This window comes from Rhinatrema bivittatum, chromosome 10, assembly GCF_901001135.1.
Source record: "Rhinatrema bivittatum chromosome 10, aRhiBiv1.1, whole genome shotgun sequence".
Lineage (NCBI taxonomy): Eukaryota > Metazoa > Chordata > Amphibia > Gymnophiona > Rhinatrematidae > Rhinatrema > Rhinatrema bivittatum.
In genome coordinates this window covers 128,000,493-128,020,697 of record NC_042624.1, presented here as the reverse complement: position 1 = coordinate 128,020,697, position 20,205 = coordinate 128,000,493, and the positions used below count along the sequence as shown (strand labels likewise).

The window sequence follows — 20,205 nt, the reverse complement described above, 5'->3', positions numbered from 1 at the left end:
GACCAGATGGTATGCAACCCAGCGTTTTGAAGGAACTCAAAAATGAAATTGCAGTTCTATTAATTACAATTTGTAACCTATCATTAAAATCATCTATTGTACCTGAAGACTGGAAGGTGGCCAATGTAACTCCAATATTTAAAAAGGGCTCCAGGGTTAATGCGGGAAACTATAGAATGTGAGTCTGACTTCAGTACCGGGAAAAATAGTGGAAACTATTCTAAAAATCAAAATCACAGAGCATATAGAAAGACATGGTTTAATGGAACACAGTCAGCATGGATTTACCCAAGGGAAGTCTTGCCTCACATATCTGCTTAATTTTTTTGAAGGGGTTAATAAATGTGGATAAAGGTGAACCGGTAGATGTAGTATATTAGGATTTTCAGAAGGCATCTGACAAAGTCCCTTATGAGAGGCTTCTAAGAAAACTAACAAGTCATGGGATGGGAGACAATGTCCTTTTGTGGATTACAAACTGGTTAAAAGACAGGAAATAGAGAATAGGATTAAATGATCAATTTTTTCAGTGGAAAAGGGTAAATAGTGGAGTGCCTCAGGGATCTGTACTTGGATCAGTGCTTTTCAATATATTTATAAATGATCTGGAAAGGAATACGATGAGTGAGGTAAACAAATTTGCAGATCAAATAAAATTATTCAGAGTAGTTAAATCACAAACGAATTGCGATAAATTGCAGGAGGACCTTGTGATACTGGAAGATTGGGCATCCAAATGGCAGATGAAATTTAATGTGGACATGTGCAAGGTGTTGCATATAGGGAAAAATAACCCTTGCTGTAGTTACACGATGTTAGGTTCCATATTAAGAGCTACCACCCAAGAAAAAGATCTAGGTGTCATAGTGGATAACACATTGAAATCGTCGGCTCAGTGTGCTGCGGCAGTCAAAAAAGCAAATAGAATGTTAGGAATTATTAGGAAGGGAATGGTGAATAATACGGAAAATGTCATAAAGCCTCTATATCACTCCATGGTGAGACCACACCTTGAGTACTGTGCACAATTCTGGTCGCCGCATCTCAAAAAAGATATAGTTGCTCTGGAGTAAGTGCAGAGAAGGGTGACCAAAATGATAAATGGGATGGTACAGCTCCCCTATGAGGAAAGGCTGAAGATGTTGGGGCTGTTCAGCTTGGAGAAGAGACGGCTGAGGGGGATATGATAGAGGTCTTTAAAATCATGAGAGGCCTAGAACAAGTAAATGTGAATCAATTATTTACTCTTTCGGATAATAGGAGGACTAGGGGGCACTCCATGAAGTTAGCAAGTAGCACCTTTAAGACTAATTGGCAAAAATTCTCACTCAATGCACAATTAAGCTCTGGAATTTATTGCCAGAGGATGTGGTTAGTTCAGTTAGTGTAGCTGGGTTTAAAAAAAGGTTCGGATAAGTACTTGGAGGAGACAGGTATTAGCCACTATCTGTCCAGCATTGTGGTCTCTTCCAGTGCTATCCACCTCTTATGCTGCAGTTCACTCCAGTGCCTTTCATTTCCAGCACCACCTACCTCTTTGGTTTCCTTCAATGCCATTTAACCCAGCATGGTGATTACTTCCTGTGCTGATATCATCTTCAGTGCCTTATGACGAGCATGTACAATGCATATCACAGTATGCTCATATTCTGCATCTTAACATTTCTGGTTGTACTCACTTGAGCTGCTGCTTCTTCATAACCTGTTGTTCCATTTATCTGCCCTGCAAAGAAAAGTCTTTGCACTAGGTGCGTCTCAAGAGAGGGGCTAATCTGGCGAGGATCGAAATAATCATACTGCACTCCATAACCTGCAGTGATAATAAACAAGTGTCATCCATAGCAGTAAAGACCAAAGTACTGAATCAAAAGCAAACTATTAGCACAATGAAAGCAATTAGGCTGATGACCGAGGGGTTAAAGGGGCTCTTAGGGAAGATAAGGCCATTGCAGAAAGACTAAATGAATTCTTTGCTTCTGGGTTTACTAATGAGGATGTTTGGGAGATACCCGTTCTGGAGATGGTTTTCAAGGGCAATGAGTCAGATGAACTGAACCAAATCACTGTGAACCTGGAAGATGAAGTAGGCTAGATTGAGTAGCAAAGCACCTGGACCGGATGGTATGCATTCTAGGATTCTGAAGGAACTCAAAAATGAAATTTCAGATCTATTAGTTAAAATTTGTAACCTATCATTAAAATCATCCATTGTAATTGAAGGCTGGCCAATGTAACACCAATATTTAAAAAGGGCTCCAGAGGCGATCCAGGAAACTATAGACCAGTGAGCCTGATATCAATGCTGGGAAAAATAGAGGCGACACCATAGATTGCTACCCACCACTATGCCATAATCAGTGCCCCAGTGGTACTAGGGTCACCATCATAAACGCTGTTCCTATTTACTCCATTGGGAGTTAGTGTAAGAATGGAGCACAGCATGTGCAATTGGATACGGCATGGGTCATCTACTCCAAGCGCCTTGGGTGCTGGCAGGTGGCATTCTCTCTGTCTGTGCAGTATACAGCCATACCAGGGTTCTGCCATTGTCGCGTCAAGGTATCAGGACCAAGATGGCTGCCGTCTGAGAAGCAAGTCGAGAGAGATCTCTCCGTGCTCTGTTTCCTGTTCGTTTACCTCACTGCAATGTCTCATACTAAATGGAAGGCAACATTTTTGGTTGATTTAAGAGCAGTTCCTTGTAGCTGACTTTAAAAAAGGCTTGGATAAGTTCTTGGAGGAGAAGTCCATTAACTGCTATTCATCAAGTTGACTTAGGGAATAGCCACTGCTATTATTAGCATCAGTAGCATGGGATCTTCTTGGTGTTTGGTTAATTGCCAGGTTCTTGTGGCCTGATTTAGCCTCTGTTGGAAACAGGATGCTGGGTTTGATGGACCCTTGGTCTGGCCCAGTATGGCAATTTCTTATGTAAAGATCAAATTCACAGAGCATATAGAAAGACATGGTTTAATGGAACACAGTCAAAATGGATTTACCCAAGAGAAGTCTTGCCTCACAAATAAGAACAAAAGAACATGCCATACTGGGTCAGACCAAGGGTCCATCAAGCCCAGCATCCTGTTTCAAACAGTGGCCAATCCAGGCCATAAGAACCTGGCAAGTACCCAAACACTAAGTCTATTCCATGTAACCATTGCTAATGGCAGTGGCTATTCTCTAAGTCAACTTAATTAATAGCAGGTAATGGACTTCTCCAAGAACTTATCCAATCCTTTTTTAAACACAACTATACTAACTGCACTAACCACATCCTCTGGCAACAAATTCCAGAGTTTAATTGTGCATTGAGTGAAAAAGAACTTTATCCAATTAGTTTTAAATGTGCCACATTCTAACTTCATGGAGTGCCCCCTAGTCTTTCTATTATCCGAAAGAGTAAATAACAGATTCACATCTACCCGTTCTAGACCTCTCATGATTTTAAACACCTCTATCATATCCCCCCTCAGCCGTCTCTTCTCCAAGCTGAAAAGTCCTAACCTCTTTAGTCTTTCCTCATTGGGGAACTGTTCCAATCCCTTTATCATTTTGGTCGCCCTTCTCTGTACCTTCTTCATTGCAATTATATCTTTTTTGAGATGCGGCAACCAGAATTGTACACAGTATTCAAGGTGCAGTCTCACCATGGAGCGATACAGAGGCTTTATGAATTTTATGCTGATTGTTCATGTTAGCGAAATTGGAGCAGTCAGCCCAACACTGGCAGTGTTTCGCCTTTCCAGTCTTCCTCAGGGACTAAGAGAGGTTTTCGTTATCTTTATTAGACTTCCTCACCACCATGAAGCCAGCAGACCCAATTATAATTTAGCCAGATTACAAAAAATAAATAAAAGAGGCATTCCAGGGAAAAGTAGTTATTCAGCTAATTTATCCAATTTTCAACTATATCTGGTTAGTTTGATATTTAACTAGATATCTTCACAAGATATCTGGTTAAGTAGCTCTGTCAAAATAAAAAAAAAATAGAAGGGCGAGTGGCCTGATCCCCCTCTCTCCCCCTCAAAATGCTTATGCTCATAGCTCACGCTGCCACTGCTGTCTCTAACAGAATTTACATTTATTGAGATTTAAGGAATAAATAAATCATAATAAAATCACAATAAAATAGCACTGGAAGCAGGGAAAATGTGTAGGTCTTTCCCGGCAGGGCATTTTAAGGTATCAAGGGGTATGGGGGTACATATTCTAGGGAGAAGGGCCTACCTGCAGACTCTGGAATTTTTAGGATGTGTAATAAGAGTTTGGGAGGTGGATGGCTCGACAGGGTCATGTATGATGTTTTAGGGGGAGAGGGAGGGGATCAGGACGCGGGCCGTTCTATTTCTTTTTCTTTCAGCAATGCTAATTAACTGGATATTTTTTTTTTAAAGATTTCTGGTTGAGTGGCAAGCTATCAGCCCACACAAGGCCAGATAACGTGAAAACCTAAGTGGCTACATCCAAACATAGCTGGTTAGGTTTTGATTTTTTTTTTTTTTTTTAAGTTATCCGGCATACGTGTAGCTTACTGAATATGGACCTCCAAGTGTCCACAGATATACCAGTGCACTGATTATAAGAACACAAATCAGCTAGTTTTTAATTTGTGCCTTAGATCCACTCCATTTAGAAGAAAAGGCTGCAGGTTTATGAATATGACAAGGATGGCCAACACCGGTCCTCAAGAGTCACAAACAGGTGTGGTTTTCAAATATTCATAAAGAATATGCATGAGAGAAATTTGCATGTACTGCCTCCATTGTATGCAAATAGATGTTATGCATATTCATTGTGGATATCCTGAAAACCAGACCGGTATTTGGCTCTTGAGGACCAGAGTTGCCTACCCCTGGAATATGATATACAGTATAAAAGCAATGAGACAAAATACCTGATGAACTATTATTACAAAAAAAAAAAAAAAAATCAGTGCCACGGGCTGTTAAAATAAGTACAAAAGTGCCATGTTGGATCAGGCCAAGAGCCCAATATCCTGCCTCAGGCAGTGGCCAGTCTGGGTCACTTGGAAGTGCCCCGATGACTCCCTGTTGCTCAATCTTAGATGGAGGTTGTAATCCCCACACCTGCCCAGCTAACAATGGATCTGTCCTTCCAGAAACTTGTCCAACGCTTTTTCTTAAACTCAGGTATGTTATTAACTTTGACCATATCTTCCAGCAACAAATTTCACAGCTTAATTGTGCCTACTATTGGGGACCAAACAGCATATGTAGCCAGCAAAATGTTTGCAGAATCATTCAAGTTTTCATGGCTGGAGTACTTCACACTACTGTAGTCTAAACCAGCGATTCTCAACCGGTGTGTCGCAGCTCCCGGTGTCCCTCTGCCCTACTTGTGCTTCCCTTCTCCCCAGGGGTGGGGCCGAAGAGTGGAGAGACGCTGCGTGCCGCCGATGGAGGCCTGGCCGGCAGCGTGGAAGAGTGGAGAGACCCAGTGCTCCGCCGATGGAGGCCAGGCTGGGGGTGGCTAAAGAGCGGAGAAACCATGCGCACCGCTGGAGGCCAGGCCAGCAGCGGATGATAAGTGGAGGCCAGGCTTATTGAGCCAAACAATGAGAAGAGGCTCCATGTGACCTTGTGTGTGTATGAGTGGCAGAACGGATGCCTGGGTGCGTGAGTGGCAGAACGGATGCCTGGGTGCGTGAGTGGCAGCTTTGTGAGTGTGCGAGAGTGGCAGAACGGATGCCTGGGTGCGAGTGGCAGCTTTGTGCGTATGTGGTAAAACGGATGCCTGGGTGCGAGTGGCAGCTTTGTGCGTATGTGGTAAAACGGATGCCTGGGTGCGAGTGGTAGGCATCCGTTCTGCCACAGGCACACACAAAGCTGCTACTCATGCATCCATTCTACCACAGACCCACAAAGCTGCCACTCTCTGAAATGCTCCCTGTTCCACGCGCAGGTCACCAGAGGTAGGCAGAGCTCCGGAGTCTCAATGCGTGGATGAGACGATGGTGCAAGGAAGAGGGATTTTGTTAGGAACTGAGGAACCTTTTGAGGAAGGGGGGAGTCTCTTCCGAAGGGATGGGCTCCACCTTAACCAGGGTGGAACCAGACTGCTGGCGCTAACCTTTAAAAAGGAGATAGAGCAGCTTTTAAACTAGAACAAAGGGGAAAGCCGACAGTCACTCAGCAGCGCATGGTTCGGAGAGAGGTATCTTCAAAGGATACTAATGATGCATTAGAATTAGTGCATCCCGACAGTGAGGTTCCAATAATTAGAAAAGTAGTCCAAGTGCCTGTAACTAAAAACTCAGCTGAGCTAAAAAATTCTAACTTATCCCTATCAATTAAAAAGCAGAATGAAAATACAAACAAAAAACCACACATGGAAATGTTTGTATGCTAATGCCAGAAGTCTAAGAAGTAAGATGGGAGAATTAGAATGTATAGCAGTGAATGATGACATAGACTTCATTGGCATCTCAGAGACATGATGGAAAGAGGATAACCAATGGGACAGTGCTATACCGGGGTACAAATTATATCGCAATGACAGAGAGGAGCAGTCGGGAGGAGGTGTGGCGCTTTATGTCCGGGATGGCATAGAGTCCAACAGGATAAACATCCTGCATGAGACTAAATGCACAATTGAATCTTTATGGGTAGAAATCCCTTGTGTGTTGGGGAAGACTATAGTGATAGGGGTATACTACCGTCCACCTGGTCAAGATGGTGAGACGGAGAGTGAAATGCTAAGAGAAATTAGGGAAGCTAATCAAATTGGTAGTGCAGTAATAATGGGAGACTTCAATTACCCCAATATTGACTGGGTAAATGTATCATCGGGACACGCTAGAGATAACGTTCCTGGATGGAATAAATGATAGCTTTATGGAGCAATTGGTTCAGGAACAGACGAGAGAGGGAGCAATTTTACATCTAATTCTCAGTGGAGCACAGGACTTGGTGAGAGAGGTAACGGTGGTGGGGCCGCTTGGCAATAGTGATCATAATATGATCAAATTTGAATTAATGACTGGAAGAGGAACTGTATGCAAATCCACGGTTCTCGTGCTAAACTTCCAAAAGGGAAACTTTGATAAAATGAGAAAAATTATTAGAAAAAAACTGAAAGGAGCAGCTACAAAAGTAAAAAATGTGCAAGAGGCGTGGTGATTGTTAAAAAATACCATCCTAGAAGCACAATCCAGATGTATTCCACACATTAAGAAAGGCGGAAAGAAGGCAAAACGATTACTGGCATGGTTAAAAGGGGAGGTGAAAGAAGCTATTTTAGCCAAAACATCTTCATTCAAAAATTGGAAGAAGGATCTTGGCTTGCTCTGTTTTCCTAATAGGAGGTGTATTAGTGTTTAGGGCCTGATTTAATATTTGTAGTGTTGCCTTTTCATAGATAGAGTTGTTACTGTTTGAGTGTGTTCCATAATACAGGTGTAACTTTGTGCGAGTTGGTTTGTGTGCATTATTATGTTAGGTGCTATATTTCTCTTTCCATTTCTCCAGGTTCGCACTGCATGCAGAGTGACTTTTTTGGTTTTCCATTCCATTTTCTGTCTCCATATTTATAATTTGTGTTTTTTCTGTACTTGGTGAAGGTCAGTTCTGGGTGTGTGACCGAGGTGAGGTATTTTACTAGCATGGAAGCATTTGTATCAATCTTATTTGTTGTGTTTTCGCAATAGGACATGCATTAGTGGTAAATTACTGTCTTTTCATAAGGAGGGTATTGTGCCTGCCAGTAAAGAGAGTTTGTTTTGCTTTTACTGAGATGTTATCAGAAAAGAATATCTTTTTTGTTTGGTGAGTTGTACGGGTAATGGCCTAGTTCTGTTCTGCACCCATTGCTGAGGGTCGAGGGGGTTCCTGAGGATATAGAATGTATATTTACATTTTGCCCCATGACGGTCATATGTTCAGTGTGTCACACATGTGAGAACCATCTGTCAGGTGTGTCCCGGCCAAAAAAAGGTTGAGAACCACTGGTCTAAACTGCAGCCTGGACTGTGGAAGTCAGCATGGCTTGTAGCAGGCAGAGGGATTCAGCAGGGGGCCAGTGCATGGGCCACAAAGTATATACTTCTGGTCCCTACTGCTTCTCCTCATGCTTTTATCAAAGTCTTATCAAGTATGCAGGCAAGTTGCCCCTGAAAAATGGTTTTGTTAATTCGGATCCTCTTACCTGGTTGTATTATCCTGGCCCTTTCCAGACCATAGATATGTTTAATAAGTTGATCTTGGAGTTCAGCTGGAAGTGTAACAGACAAACCCTGAGGGTAAATAACATCTGAATCCAAACCCTCTGGCTCCAGCCACACCTGGTGAATGCGATTTGGAAAACGAAGAACCTTCGACTCAATTGAGGGACAGTACCTGAAAACCAATATCAGTCACATGACAACTATTTGCAAGAGATATAATCAAGTATTATACCAGTACCTAAATGCACAATATACAAAAAAAATCAACTGAATGCATGATGAAAGAAACAGGTGGAAATAGTAACTAGCAGTTACTACACAGAGCAGGGAAACCTGACTCCCATTTACAATTACACAGCAGCCACCAGGTCTCAGTCAGGAGATTCTTCTCACTGTACTCCAAAACAGTCCTAAGTGGCTGAGACTTTGTACCCATCTGATTTATTTTAAGCAACACAAGAGTCAGACTATAACTACTCTAACTAGTGTTATGACTGGTTAGTTAATTTGCTTAATGAATCGCTATTTCTTACTCCAGTAACCCAGAGTGATGTACAATAGAAATGTCAAGTAATACATAGCATTATAATAGCATTTAACATGAAAGTAAAAAATAAACTAATAATAATTAAACATTAAACTGAGCAGTTAAAACTATTTTTTATTTTATTTATTTATTTATTGGTTTTTATATACCGCCGCTCATCAGAGATATCACGTCGGTGTACAGAGAACGAAAAATACGCATTAGCGTTGTACATATAACAGTATAATAATAGCTGAACTCCAATACATTAAAACAGTAAAATGCAGTAACAAAAACAGCTTAATTAGATAAATATAGATAATAAAATAAAATATGGATTAGCTGTGATAGTACAACTTATTATAGTATCAAGGCAAAACTGTAGGAATGGAGGAGGGGGATAAATTAAATAGGGGAGGAATGAACAGGGTCAGGGAGGAAATGAACAGGGTCAGGGAGGAAAAAGTACATAACAAAAGAAAGTACATAACAAAAGAAAGTACATAACAAAAGAAAGACAATAATAAATGAAATGACTTTACAAATAACCAAAGCACGTCACATAAAATTCATAGTAAACCAGCAAATAACATGTCCTAAATAAGAACCTGCCATACTTGGTCAGAACAAGGGTCCATCAAGTCCAGCATCCTGTTTCCAACAGTGGCCAATCCAGGCTACAAGTACCTGCAAGTACCCAAAACTAAGTATATCCAATGCTACTGATGCTAGTAATAGCAGTGGCTATTTTCTAAGACAACTTGATTAATAGCAGGCAATGGACTTCTGTCCAAGTACTTATCCAAACCTTTTTTAAACCCAGTTACACTAACTGCACTAACCACATCCCCTGGCAACAAATTCCAGAGCTTAATTGTACGTTGAGTGAAAAAGAACTTTGTCTGATTAGTTTTAAATGTGCTACATGCTAACTTCATGGAGCACCCCCTGGTCCTTCTATTATCTCAAAGAGTAAATAACCGATTCATGTTTACCCGATCTAGACCTCTCATGATTTTAAACACTTCTATCATATCCCCCCTCAGCCTTCTCTTCTCCAAGCTGAAAAGTCCTAACCTCTTTAGTCTTTCCTGATAGGGGAGCTGTTCCATTGTTCCAGCTGTTCCAGCTGTTCGAATCTCATGTTTGCCTGCCTCAAATCCCTTGTTTACAAGGGTTTGGAGCTGGGACTTACACGTGTCCCGGGGCTTTATGCGCGCTGCCGTGCCTTTTGAAAATAGGCCCGGTAAGCGTAGATCTTTGAAAATCTGCCCCACTATATGGCTACGAAAAAATGTATAGAAATTTCAAACCATGCAAAAACGCAGAAAATGCAGAAGAAAAATCTTCAGCAAGAAATCAATCTACATTATGGCTAATAAACTAAAATTTAAACTTACCTGGCCACAAGCTCAGGTAGGGATGTTTACATGTTTATTTACACCTTCAAAAACATCTAAAAGATTTGTAATGCAAAACTTTCTTTTGCTAAAACCATTAACTCTTCTCAATTACGCCATGTTTAACTCTTTGGTTAAAACATGGTTGTTCAAAGCCTACCAACTCACCCAATGAACAACACAACAACATCACCCTCCTCTCCAACCTGAAGAATAAATGAATACATTAACTTATCACAACTATAGATTATAACTAAGAAGTGAATGGTAAAACAGAACAGTAACTAATTAGCATATGATACCCCTATGTTTAACAACAGTTTGTACCTTTTTTGAAACCCTGTTTATCCCCTCTTTAACCTTGTAACCTCGTATTTTGTAAACTGTTATGATGGCTTTATGATGACGAATCCGAATGACGGTATATAAAACTCGATAAACAAACAAACAAACAAATAAATAAATAAATATGGCCAGAAATTTTGTTTTTAAGAATAGTTGCTGAGCTAAATAGCAAAAATATCAGGCTCACTGGTCTATAGTTTCCTGGATCACCTTTTTTAGAAACCGGTGTTACATTGGCCACCTTCAAGTCTATAGGAACTATGGCTGTTTTAAATCAGTGGTCCCCAACCCTGTCCTGGGGGCCCCACCAGCCAGTCGGGTTTTCAGAATATCCACAATGAATATGCATGAGAGAAAATTTTCATGTTATGGAGGCAGTGCATGCAAATTTTCTCTCATGCATATTCATTGTGGATATCCTGAAAACCTGATGCTGGTGGGCCCCCAGGACAGGGTTGGGGACCACTGTTTTAAACGATAGGTCACAGATTACTAATAACAGGAGTGCAATTTTATGTTTTAGTTCTTTCAGAATTTTGGGGTGAATACCATCCCGTCCTAGTCATTTGTTACTCTTTAGTTTGTCAATTTGATCTAATAGATCTTCTAGTATCACAGAGATTTCCTTAGCTGAATGTATTTGGGGTTGGTATGTTCCCAACACCCTCCTCTTCGGTAAACACTGAGGCAAATAATTCACTCAGTTTTTCTGCTATTTCCTTGTCCTACCTGAGCAATCCTTTTACCCCTCTGTGATCTAGTGACCCAGGTGACTCCCTCACAGGCCTATTGCTTTGAATATATTTATTAGCTTTTGCTTCCATGGCCGAGTTTCCTCTCACAATCTCTTAGTCTGTTTCATTGTTTTACATCTAACTTGTCAATACTTATGCTTGCCTATTTTCTTCTTTTGGATCTGCTTTCTATTTTTTGAAAGATGCCGGCATTCATGTTTGTAACATGAATACCGGTATATAAAAATTTTAAATAAATAAATAAATACTTCTTTCACCTCATCATTAAATTGTGCTGGCAGTCGTTTGGTCTTCCTTGAACCTTATTTAACATATAGAATACATTCTATCTGGGTTTCCACAAGATCTAGACAGTTTGAGAATACAAAAAACAAACTCCCACCACAAAAAAAAAAAAGTTCTTATCTGAGATAACCTTGGACCATGGGTATAGAGATCAGTGGAGCAACAAAAATAAAAAACAAAGTGCTCCCACCCGCCAAGAGGCATTCATACATTTCCCCACAGGATGCTCACCGGGGCCCCTGGGTTGTCTCTCTTACATGTCTGTTGAGATGAAGGTTCTTTCGGATTATCTGCTCAACCTTTGGCGTTGTGTAGGTCAGATGACATGGCAACTGTTGTTCTGGCTGAGAAAACACAGAGTCACTAGCATAGATTCTCATCTCAGGATAAAATATATATTACTGGCACAGATTCTTATTCCAGGATAAAGTTTTGGTTCAGAGTGAGATAAAATGGAGTCACTAGAAAACAATTACTAAAAAAAAAATATATAGTTAAACATTCTGAAGGTGAAATTAGAATTTGTAACAATCAAGGTGGATTAAAAGAGCAATGGATCCTGTCAAACCCATCTTATCAGTTTCTTTACTGCAAGGAGATCTTTAAATATGATAAGATAAAAACAGTGGAGCACCTTTCATCACAACTAATCAGGCTGGAGACCATTGTAGATAATGATTTTTAAGAGACTGGGAGTTCCTCCCCCCATAATCTACAGAGCACAGCATGGTTCAAACTGATGATCTGACTAGTGAGTTAGTAAAGGATTGAGTCTACTGATGAATCAGGCTACAGGGCGTCCTCTATTCTGCATAATGGACATTTTCCAGAGAATAGATCAGGGAACAGGAACCATAACTTTTCCAGATAATGGGAGTTTCTGGGTAATAGATGTTTAAATAATAACAGAGCAATAATGAAAGTCCTTTCCGTGGGTAAAATGCTGTTTTGTAAAATTACCTCCCAAAGAGTCAAAACATGAATGTGAAAAAGCTAACACAAAAACTAAAGTCATTCAACAAAAATATATACTTATCAATATGCACGCAAGCTCTAATGCAGTTAGAACTAGAAAATTCTTAAATAGGTTGCCAGAAGTATTTGACTGCCCTGTCTCACATAGACAGCATCAAGAAATGAGAAAAAATGGAATTAATGGAGAACAATACTGGCCACATGGCTAGTACTGACAGACAGACACTGGGACATGCAGTTAATGGTTACAACAAAGAAGAAAGGCACATGGACAGCAGGGCCACAGAGCACGGAGGTTCCCGCTTCTTTCCTGGACATCCATGGCTCCGGGTGTCCGTTACGGGCCTGTGCCCGAGCGCCCCAGCTGTGAGCGCTAGGAAAGGTAGCAGGGCCACCGAGCACGGAGGTTCCCGCTTAAATCCTGGCTCCGGGTGTCCGTTACGGGCCTGTGCCAGAGCGCCCCAGCTGTGAGCGCTAGGAAAGGTAGCAGGGCCCCCGAGCACGGAGGTTCCCGCTTCTTTCCTAGACATCCATGGCTCTGGGTGTCTGTTACGGGCCTGTGCCCGAGTGCCCCAGCTGTAAGCGCTAGGAAAGGTAGCAGGGCCCCCGAGCACGGAGGTTCCTGCTTCTTTCCTGGACATCCATGGCTCCGGGTGTCTGTTACGGGCCTGTGCCCGAGCGCCCCAGCTGTGAGCGCTAGGAAAGGTAGCAGGGCCCCCGAGCACGGAGGTTCCTGCTTCTTTCCTGGACATCCATGGCTCCGGGTGTCTGTTACGGGCCTGTGCCCGAGCGCCCCAGCTGTGAGCGCTAGGAAAGGTAGCAGGGCCCCCGAGCACGGAGGTTCCCGCTTCTTTCCTGGACATCCATGGCTCCGGGTGTCTGTTACGGGCCTGTGCCCGAGCGCCCCAGCTGTGAGCGCTAGGAAAGGTAGCAGGGCCCCCGAGCACGGAGGTTCCCGCTTCTTTCCTGGACATCCATGGCTCCGGGTGTCTGTTACGGGCCTGTGCCAGAGCGCCCCAGCTGTGAGCGCTAGGAAAGGTAGCAGGGCCCCCGAGCACGGAGGTTCCTGCTTCTTTCCTGGACATCCATGGCTCCGGGTGTCTGTTACAGGCCTGTGCCCGAGCGCCCCAGCTGTGAGCGCTAGGAAAGGTAGCAGGGCCCCCGAGCACGGAGGTTCCCGCTTCTTTCCTGGACATCCATGGCTCCGGGTGTCTGTTACGGGCCTGTGCCAGAGCGCCCCAGCTGTGAGCGCTAGGAAAGGTAGCAGGGCCCCCGAGCACGGAGGTTCCTGCTTCTTTCCTGGACATCCATGGCTCCGGGTGTCTGTTACGGGCCTGTGCCCGAGCGCCCCAGCTGTGAGCGCTAGGAAAGGTAGCAGGGCCCCCGAGCACGGAGGTTCCTGCTTCTTTCCTGGACATCCATGGCTCCGGGTGTCTGTTACGGGCCTGTGCCCGAGCGCCCCAGCTGTGAGCGCTAGGAAAGGTAGCAGGGCCCCCGAGCACGGAGGTTCCCGCTTCTTTCCTGGACATCCATGGCTCCGGGTGTCTGTTACGGGCCTGTGCCCGAGCGCCCCAGCTGTGAGCGCTAGGAAAGGTAGCAGGGCCCCCGAGCACGGAGGTTCCTGCTTCTTTCCTGGACATCCATGGCTCCGGGTGTCTGTTACGGGCCTGTGCCAGAGCGCCCCAGCTGTGAGCGCTAGGAAAGGTAGCAGGGCCCCCGAGCACGGAGGTTCCTGCTTCTTTCCTGGACATCCATGGCTCCGGGTGTCTGTTACAGGCCTGTGCCCGAGCGCCCCAGCTGTGAGCGCTAGGAAAGGTAGCAGGGCCCCCGAGCACGGAGGTTCCCGCTTCTTTCCTGGACATCCATGGCTCCGGGTGTCTGTTACGGGCCTGTGCCCGAGCGCCCCAGCTGTGAGCGCTAGGAAAGGTAGCAGGGCCCCCGAGCACGGAGGTTCCCGCTTCTTTCCTGGACATCTATGGCTCCGGGTGTCTGTTACGGGCCTGTGCCCGAGTGCCGCAGCTGTGAGCGCTAGGAAAGGTAGCAGGGCCCCCGAGCACGGAGGTTCCCGCTTAAATCCTGGCTCCGGGTGTCCGTTACGGGCCTGTGCCAGAGCGCCCCAGCTGTGAGCGCTAGGAAAGGTAGCAGGGCCCCCGAGCACGGAGGTTCCCGCTTCTTTCCTGGACATCCATGGCTCCGGGTGTCTGTTACGGGCCTGTGCCCGAGTGCCCCAGCTGTAAGCGCTAGGAAAGGTAGCAGGGCCCCCGAGCACGGAGGTTCCCGCTTCTTTCCTGGACATCCATGGCTCCGGGTGTCTGTTACGGGCCTGTGCCCGAGCGCCCCAGCTGTAAGCGCTAGGAAAGGTAGCAGGGCCCCCGAGCACGGAGGTTCCTGCTTCTTTCCTGGACATCCATGGCTCCGGGTGTCTGTTACGGGCCTGTGCCAGAGCACCCCAGCTGTGAGCGCTAGGAAAGGTAGCAGGGCCCCCGAGCACGGAGGTTCCCGCTTCTTTCCTGGACATCCATGGCTTCGGGTGTCCGTTTCGGGCCTGTGCCTGAGCGCCCCAGCTGTGAGCGCTAGGAAAGGTAGCAGGGCCCCCGAGCACGGAGGTTCCCGCTTCTTTCCTGGACATCCATGGCTTCGGGTGTCCGTTTCGGGCCTGTGCCAGAGCGCCCCAGCTGTGAGCGCTAGGAAAGGTAGCAGGGCCACCGAGCACGGAGGTTCCTGCTTCTTTCCTGGACATCCATGGCTCCGGGTGTCTGTTACGGGCCTGTGCCTGAGCGCCCCAGCTGTGAGCGCTAGGAAAGGTAGCAGGGCCCCCGAGCACGGAGGTTCCCGCTTCTTTCCTGGACATCCATGGCTCCGGGTGTCCGTTTCGGGCCTGTGCCTGAGCGCCCCAGCTGTGAGCGCTAGGAAAGGTAGCAGGGCCCCCGAGCACGGAGGTTCCCGCTTCTTTCCTGGACATCCATGGCTCCGGGTGTCTGTTACGGGCGTGTGCCAGAGCGCCCCAGCTGTGAGCGCTAGGAAAGGTAGCAGGGCCCCCGAGCACGGAGGTTCCCGCTTCTTTCCTGGACATCCATGGCTCCGGGTGTCCGTTTCGGGCCTGTGCCTGAGCGCCCCAGCTGTGAGCGCTAGGAAAGGTAGCAGGGCCCCCGAGCACGGAGGTTCCCGCTTCTTTCCTGGACATCCATGGCTCCGGGTGTCCGTTTCGGGCCTGTGCCCGAGCGCCCCAGCTGTGAGCGCTAGGAAAGGTAGCAGGGCCCCCGAGCACGGAGGTTCCTGCTTCTTTCCTGGACATCCATGGCTCCGGGTGTCTGTTACGGGCCTGTGCCCGAGCGCCCCAGCTGTGAGCTCAGGTTAAATCTGCTGACATTCCGCCCTGGAAGACGGCTTGGGCACGAGTCGAATGAGCCCGAAGACCCTCTGGCAAGGACCGACCGCTCAATAAGTACGCCAAATTTATGGCCTCCTTCAGCCACTGAGCTATTGTAACATTAGAAGCCTTGTTGCCCCTCCTTGGTCCACTCCTGAGCACAAAGAGGTGATCTGAAACCCGAAAACCATTGGTAATCTCCAGGTAGCGTATCAAGACCCTATGAACATCCAGTTTCAGTAGGTCCTTAGACAAGGGATCCGCCCTATCCAAATCCGAAAAGGATGGGAGCTCCACCAACTGATTTAAATGAAAGGAAGACACCACCTTGGGAAGAAAAATCTTTTTTACTTGATTTTCCTGTTGCCTCATTTTGATTTTCCTGTTTGCCTCATTTTGCCTTGATTTTCCTGTTGCCTCATTTTGTCACTTGTTCATTGTAAAGCTTCTTGCTGCATTAAGTTCCCTGTAAACAGAGAATGATGTTCCCAACGTAACTCGGTATATAAATATGCTTAAATAAAATAAATAAATAAGAAAGGAAGGCACTGTACGCAGAGACACACCAGAGTTCGAAATTCTCAAAAAGGGCTCTCTATATGACAAGGTCTGAAGCTCCGACAGCCGCGTGCAGACGCAATCACTACCAGAAATACCACTTTCAAAGTGAGGTCCTTCAAGGTCGCTCTACGCAAAGGTTCAAAAGGAGCCACACACAAGGCTTTAAGAACTAAATTTAGATTCCAAGAAAGGCACGGCTGCCGGAGGGCGCAAAGGTTTTGCCCCTCGCAGAAAACGAGCGACATCGGGATGTGCCACCAAAAACGCTCCTTGAATATTATCTCCTAAAGAACCAAGGTCGGCCACCTGCACTCGCAAAGAACTACATGACAAGCCCTTTGCCAAACCAGCCTGAAGGAAACTCAAAATGTCTGGTACCTCTGCATGAGTAGGTAGGATACCCCTGTCGAGACACCTCGCCTCAAAGATCTTCCACACTCGTACATAAGATAAAGAAGTAGAAGTCTTATGTGACCTCAACAACATAGTCACAACAGCATCCGAGTACTCTCTGGACTTCAGCTGCTTCCTCTCAAAAGCCATGCCACTAGACAAAAGTATTTGACCTGGTCGAAACAAACGGGACCCTGATGAAGCAGGTTCAGCAGGTCCTGGAACCATAAGGGGCCTTCTATGATCAGCTTGATCAGATCCGCAAACCAAGGGCGTCTCGGCCACTCTGGCGCTATCAGAATTACCTCCGATGGATGTAATTCTATTTGGCGAAGAGTCCAACCTATGAGGGACCAAGGTGGAAACACATACAGCAGAACATCTGTTGGCCAGGGAAGAACCAGAGCGTCCACGCCTGTGTCCTGCCGACGAGCGAAGCGCGGAGCCTTGGAATTCTGGAACGTTGCCATCAGATCCATGCTGGGCGTGCCCCACCGAGCACAGAGAATCTGAAAGGTTTCCTCAGAGAGCTCCCACTCTCCGGGATCTACAGAATGTCGACTGAGAAAGTCCACGAAGATGTTTTCCATCCCGGCTATGTGAGATGCCGCTATGCTGACCAAGTTCTGCTCCACCCACGAGATCAACAGACGAGCTTCCAACGCCACCGACTGACTCCGGGTTCCACCCTGTCGATTGATGTAAGCCACTGTAATTGCATTGTTGGAGAGAACTCTGATCGACTTACCGCAGAGAATCGAAAGGAACGCCCGTAGTGCCAATCTCACCGCTCTGGTCTCCAGGCGATTGATAGACCATTGCGCTTCCTCCTGGGACTACTGCCCCTGCACCGATTTCCGCAGGCATACCGCTCCCCAACCGTAAAGGCTGGCATCCGTAGTGACCACAGTCCAGTCGGGAACTACTAAAGGAACTCCACGTCAGTGGTAAAGGGAGACAAAATTGTTCCGAGACCGGGTTCCATCAGGAAAGCAAAGCTGATTGTAAAGGCCGCATATGCGCAAATGCCCATGGGACTAATTCCAGTGTCGAAGTCATGGAACCTAGGACTTGCAAGTAATCCCATACCTTCAGAATTGATTTGGACAACAAGGCTCGCACCTGTCCTTGAAGCTTGACCATCCATTCCTCCATGAGGGACACCCTTCCCTGACGAGTGTCGAACAGAGCTCCCAAAAACTCCAACGACTGAGACGGTACTAGACGACTCTTGGACATGTTGACTATCCAGCCGAGAGCTCTCAAAAATTAAAGTACTCTGTGTATCGCCTCCTGGCAAAGCACCTCCGACTGTGCCCGAATTAGCCGATCGTCCAGGTATGGGTGTACTAAAAACCCCTCCTTCCGGAGCTGCGCTGCCACTACCACCACCACCATAACCTTGGTGAAAGTCTGAGGTGCTGTGGCCAGACCGAATGGCAGGGCTTGAAATTGGTAGTGCTGACCCAAAATTGAGAACCTCAGAAACCTCTGATGATCTGCCCGAATCCCTGTGTGTAAATATGCCTCTGTTAGATCCAGAGATGCAAGAAATTCCCCTTGCCGAACTGACACAATGACGGACCTTAACATTTCCATTCGGAAGCGAGGGATTCGAAGACATCTGTTGACCAGCTTGAGGTCAAGGATGGGTCGAAAGGTCCCTTCTATTTTGGGCACCACGAAGTAAATGGAATAACGACCCCTTCGATGCTCCGCCGAAGGGACCGGAACAACAGCGCCGAGGTCGAGCGCTGTAGGGTTTCCTTTACCGCCCGGCGTTTTGCTGCATGACCGCATGGAGAGGCAAGAAAATTCTGACGGGGCCGGCGTGCAAAATCTAACGCATAACCATGTTTTATCACTGATAGCACCCACTGATCCGACGTGATTTTGACCCACTCCTCGTGAAACAGAGACAATCTGCCCCTACCACGAGAACCAAGGAATTGGCCGGCTGCACATCATTGTGAAGGCTTTCCCCCGAAGCGCTCTGGCCGGAACTAGGTCTACTGAAACGCCGCCCCCGAAAGGACTGAGAGAATACGTCTTATGTCTGGTGGCATTGTGCCGAAAAGAAGAAACCGACCCCCGAGAAGTCCTAGGCCTCCGGCTTCCTCGATATCGAGACCTGGAAGCAAAGCAACCCCTCAACTTCAGTCTATCCTCCGGTAAGCGATGCACCTTATTCTCGCCCAAGGACTGAATCAGGTCTTCCAGCTCTTTCCCAAAGAGCAGCTTTCCCTTAAAAGGCAACGAGCCCAGCTGAGATTTTGAAGATACGTCCGCCGCCCACTTGCGTAACCACAGCAGACGCCTAGCGGACACGGCCGACACCATGGCTCTGTCAGACGTGTGAAGCAAATCATTGAAGGCATCCACACTATAGGCTATCACCGCCTCTAAAAGCCCCGCTTAGAGAGATTCCTCTTGAGAGAACAATTCGTTAGCCAGGAGCTGCTGCACCCAACGCAGGCTTGCCCTCAACGAAAAACTGCTACACATCGCCACCCGGATTCCCAGCGTGGAAACCTCAAAAACCTTCTTAAGTTGAACCTCTAGTTTCGATCCTGCAAATCCTTAAGGGCCGTGGCTGTCCCCCCCCCCCCCCCCAGTGACCAGAATGGAGGTCTTCTTCGTGACTGCCGCTACTGCGGCATCCACCTTAGGAACTCATAAAGGTTTCAAAAGCCTCCTCAGGAAGTGGATAGAGTTTATCCATAGCCTTAGCCACCTTAAGGCCCAAGTCCGGGATGTCCCATTCCTTGAAGAGAAAATTCGTAGCAGAGAAATGAAACGGGAAGGACGACGGAGGACCCTGTAGGCCCAATACCACAGGATCTGTAGCCCCCAAACGAGACTCTTCCTGGGGAATTGGGATACCCAACTCCCCTAAAATAGCTGGAATGAGCGGACACAGTTCATCTTTCCTAAATACGACGGACCACTTTCGGGTCATCTCCATCTGCCCCATGAGACCCCCGGATACCACTCTGAAATTGCTCCGCCTCCCCCTCCACCCCCCTTGGGGGCTGGGAAGGCAACTCCTGGTCATCCTGGTCCTCCGAATCCGTAGAGGTATCGTCAGCAGGGTTCGCAAGTTGAGGGGCTTCTGGCCTGATGGGGGACCTGGGTCCTGTACGGTCTTGGTCCGTTTCGGAGCCCCGGGCTGGGACTCCAGTCTAAGGGGTCTTTTTTTGTCCGCCTTCCGGGCCTTAAAGGCCTTATGCATTAGAAGGACAAATTCAGAGAAAATGATGAATCCGAAGACACATCATCCTCATCCCCTGTAGGGACGTCCCCAGCGCCATAGCTGTTGGGACCTGTGGGCCGGTCCCCCTCAGGGACCCTCCGCTGTGGCGAGAGACTCGGTGGAAGATTCTCCCCTTCCTGCGCTGGACACGCTGCCGCTG

General features: G+C 46.7%; 1 protein-coding gene across 2 annotated transcripts in view; it reads right to left on the bottom strand.

Moving 5' to 3' along the window:
• Positions 1-20,205, bottom strand: part of LOC115100021 (protein MTO1 homolog, mitochondrial-like) — an 86,380-nt gene that overhangs the window by 44,929 nt on the left and 21,246 nt on the right. For both annotated transcript variants that reach the window (XM_029618154.1, XM_029618155.1), the window contains exons 6-8: positions 11,725-11,837; positions 8,164-8,354; positions 1,680-1,810 (exon numbers count right to left, since the gene is read on the bottom strand). In XM_029618154.1, coding sequence (XP_029474014.1) covers positions 1,680-1,810; positions 8,164-8,354; positions 11,725-11,837 — 435 coding nt within the window. The remainder of the gene's footprint in view (positions 1-1,679; positions 1,811-8,163; positions 8,355-11,724; positions 11,838-20,205) is intronic.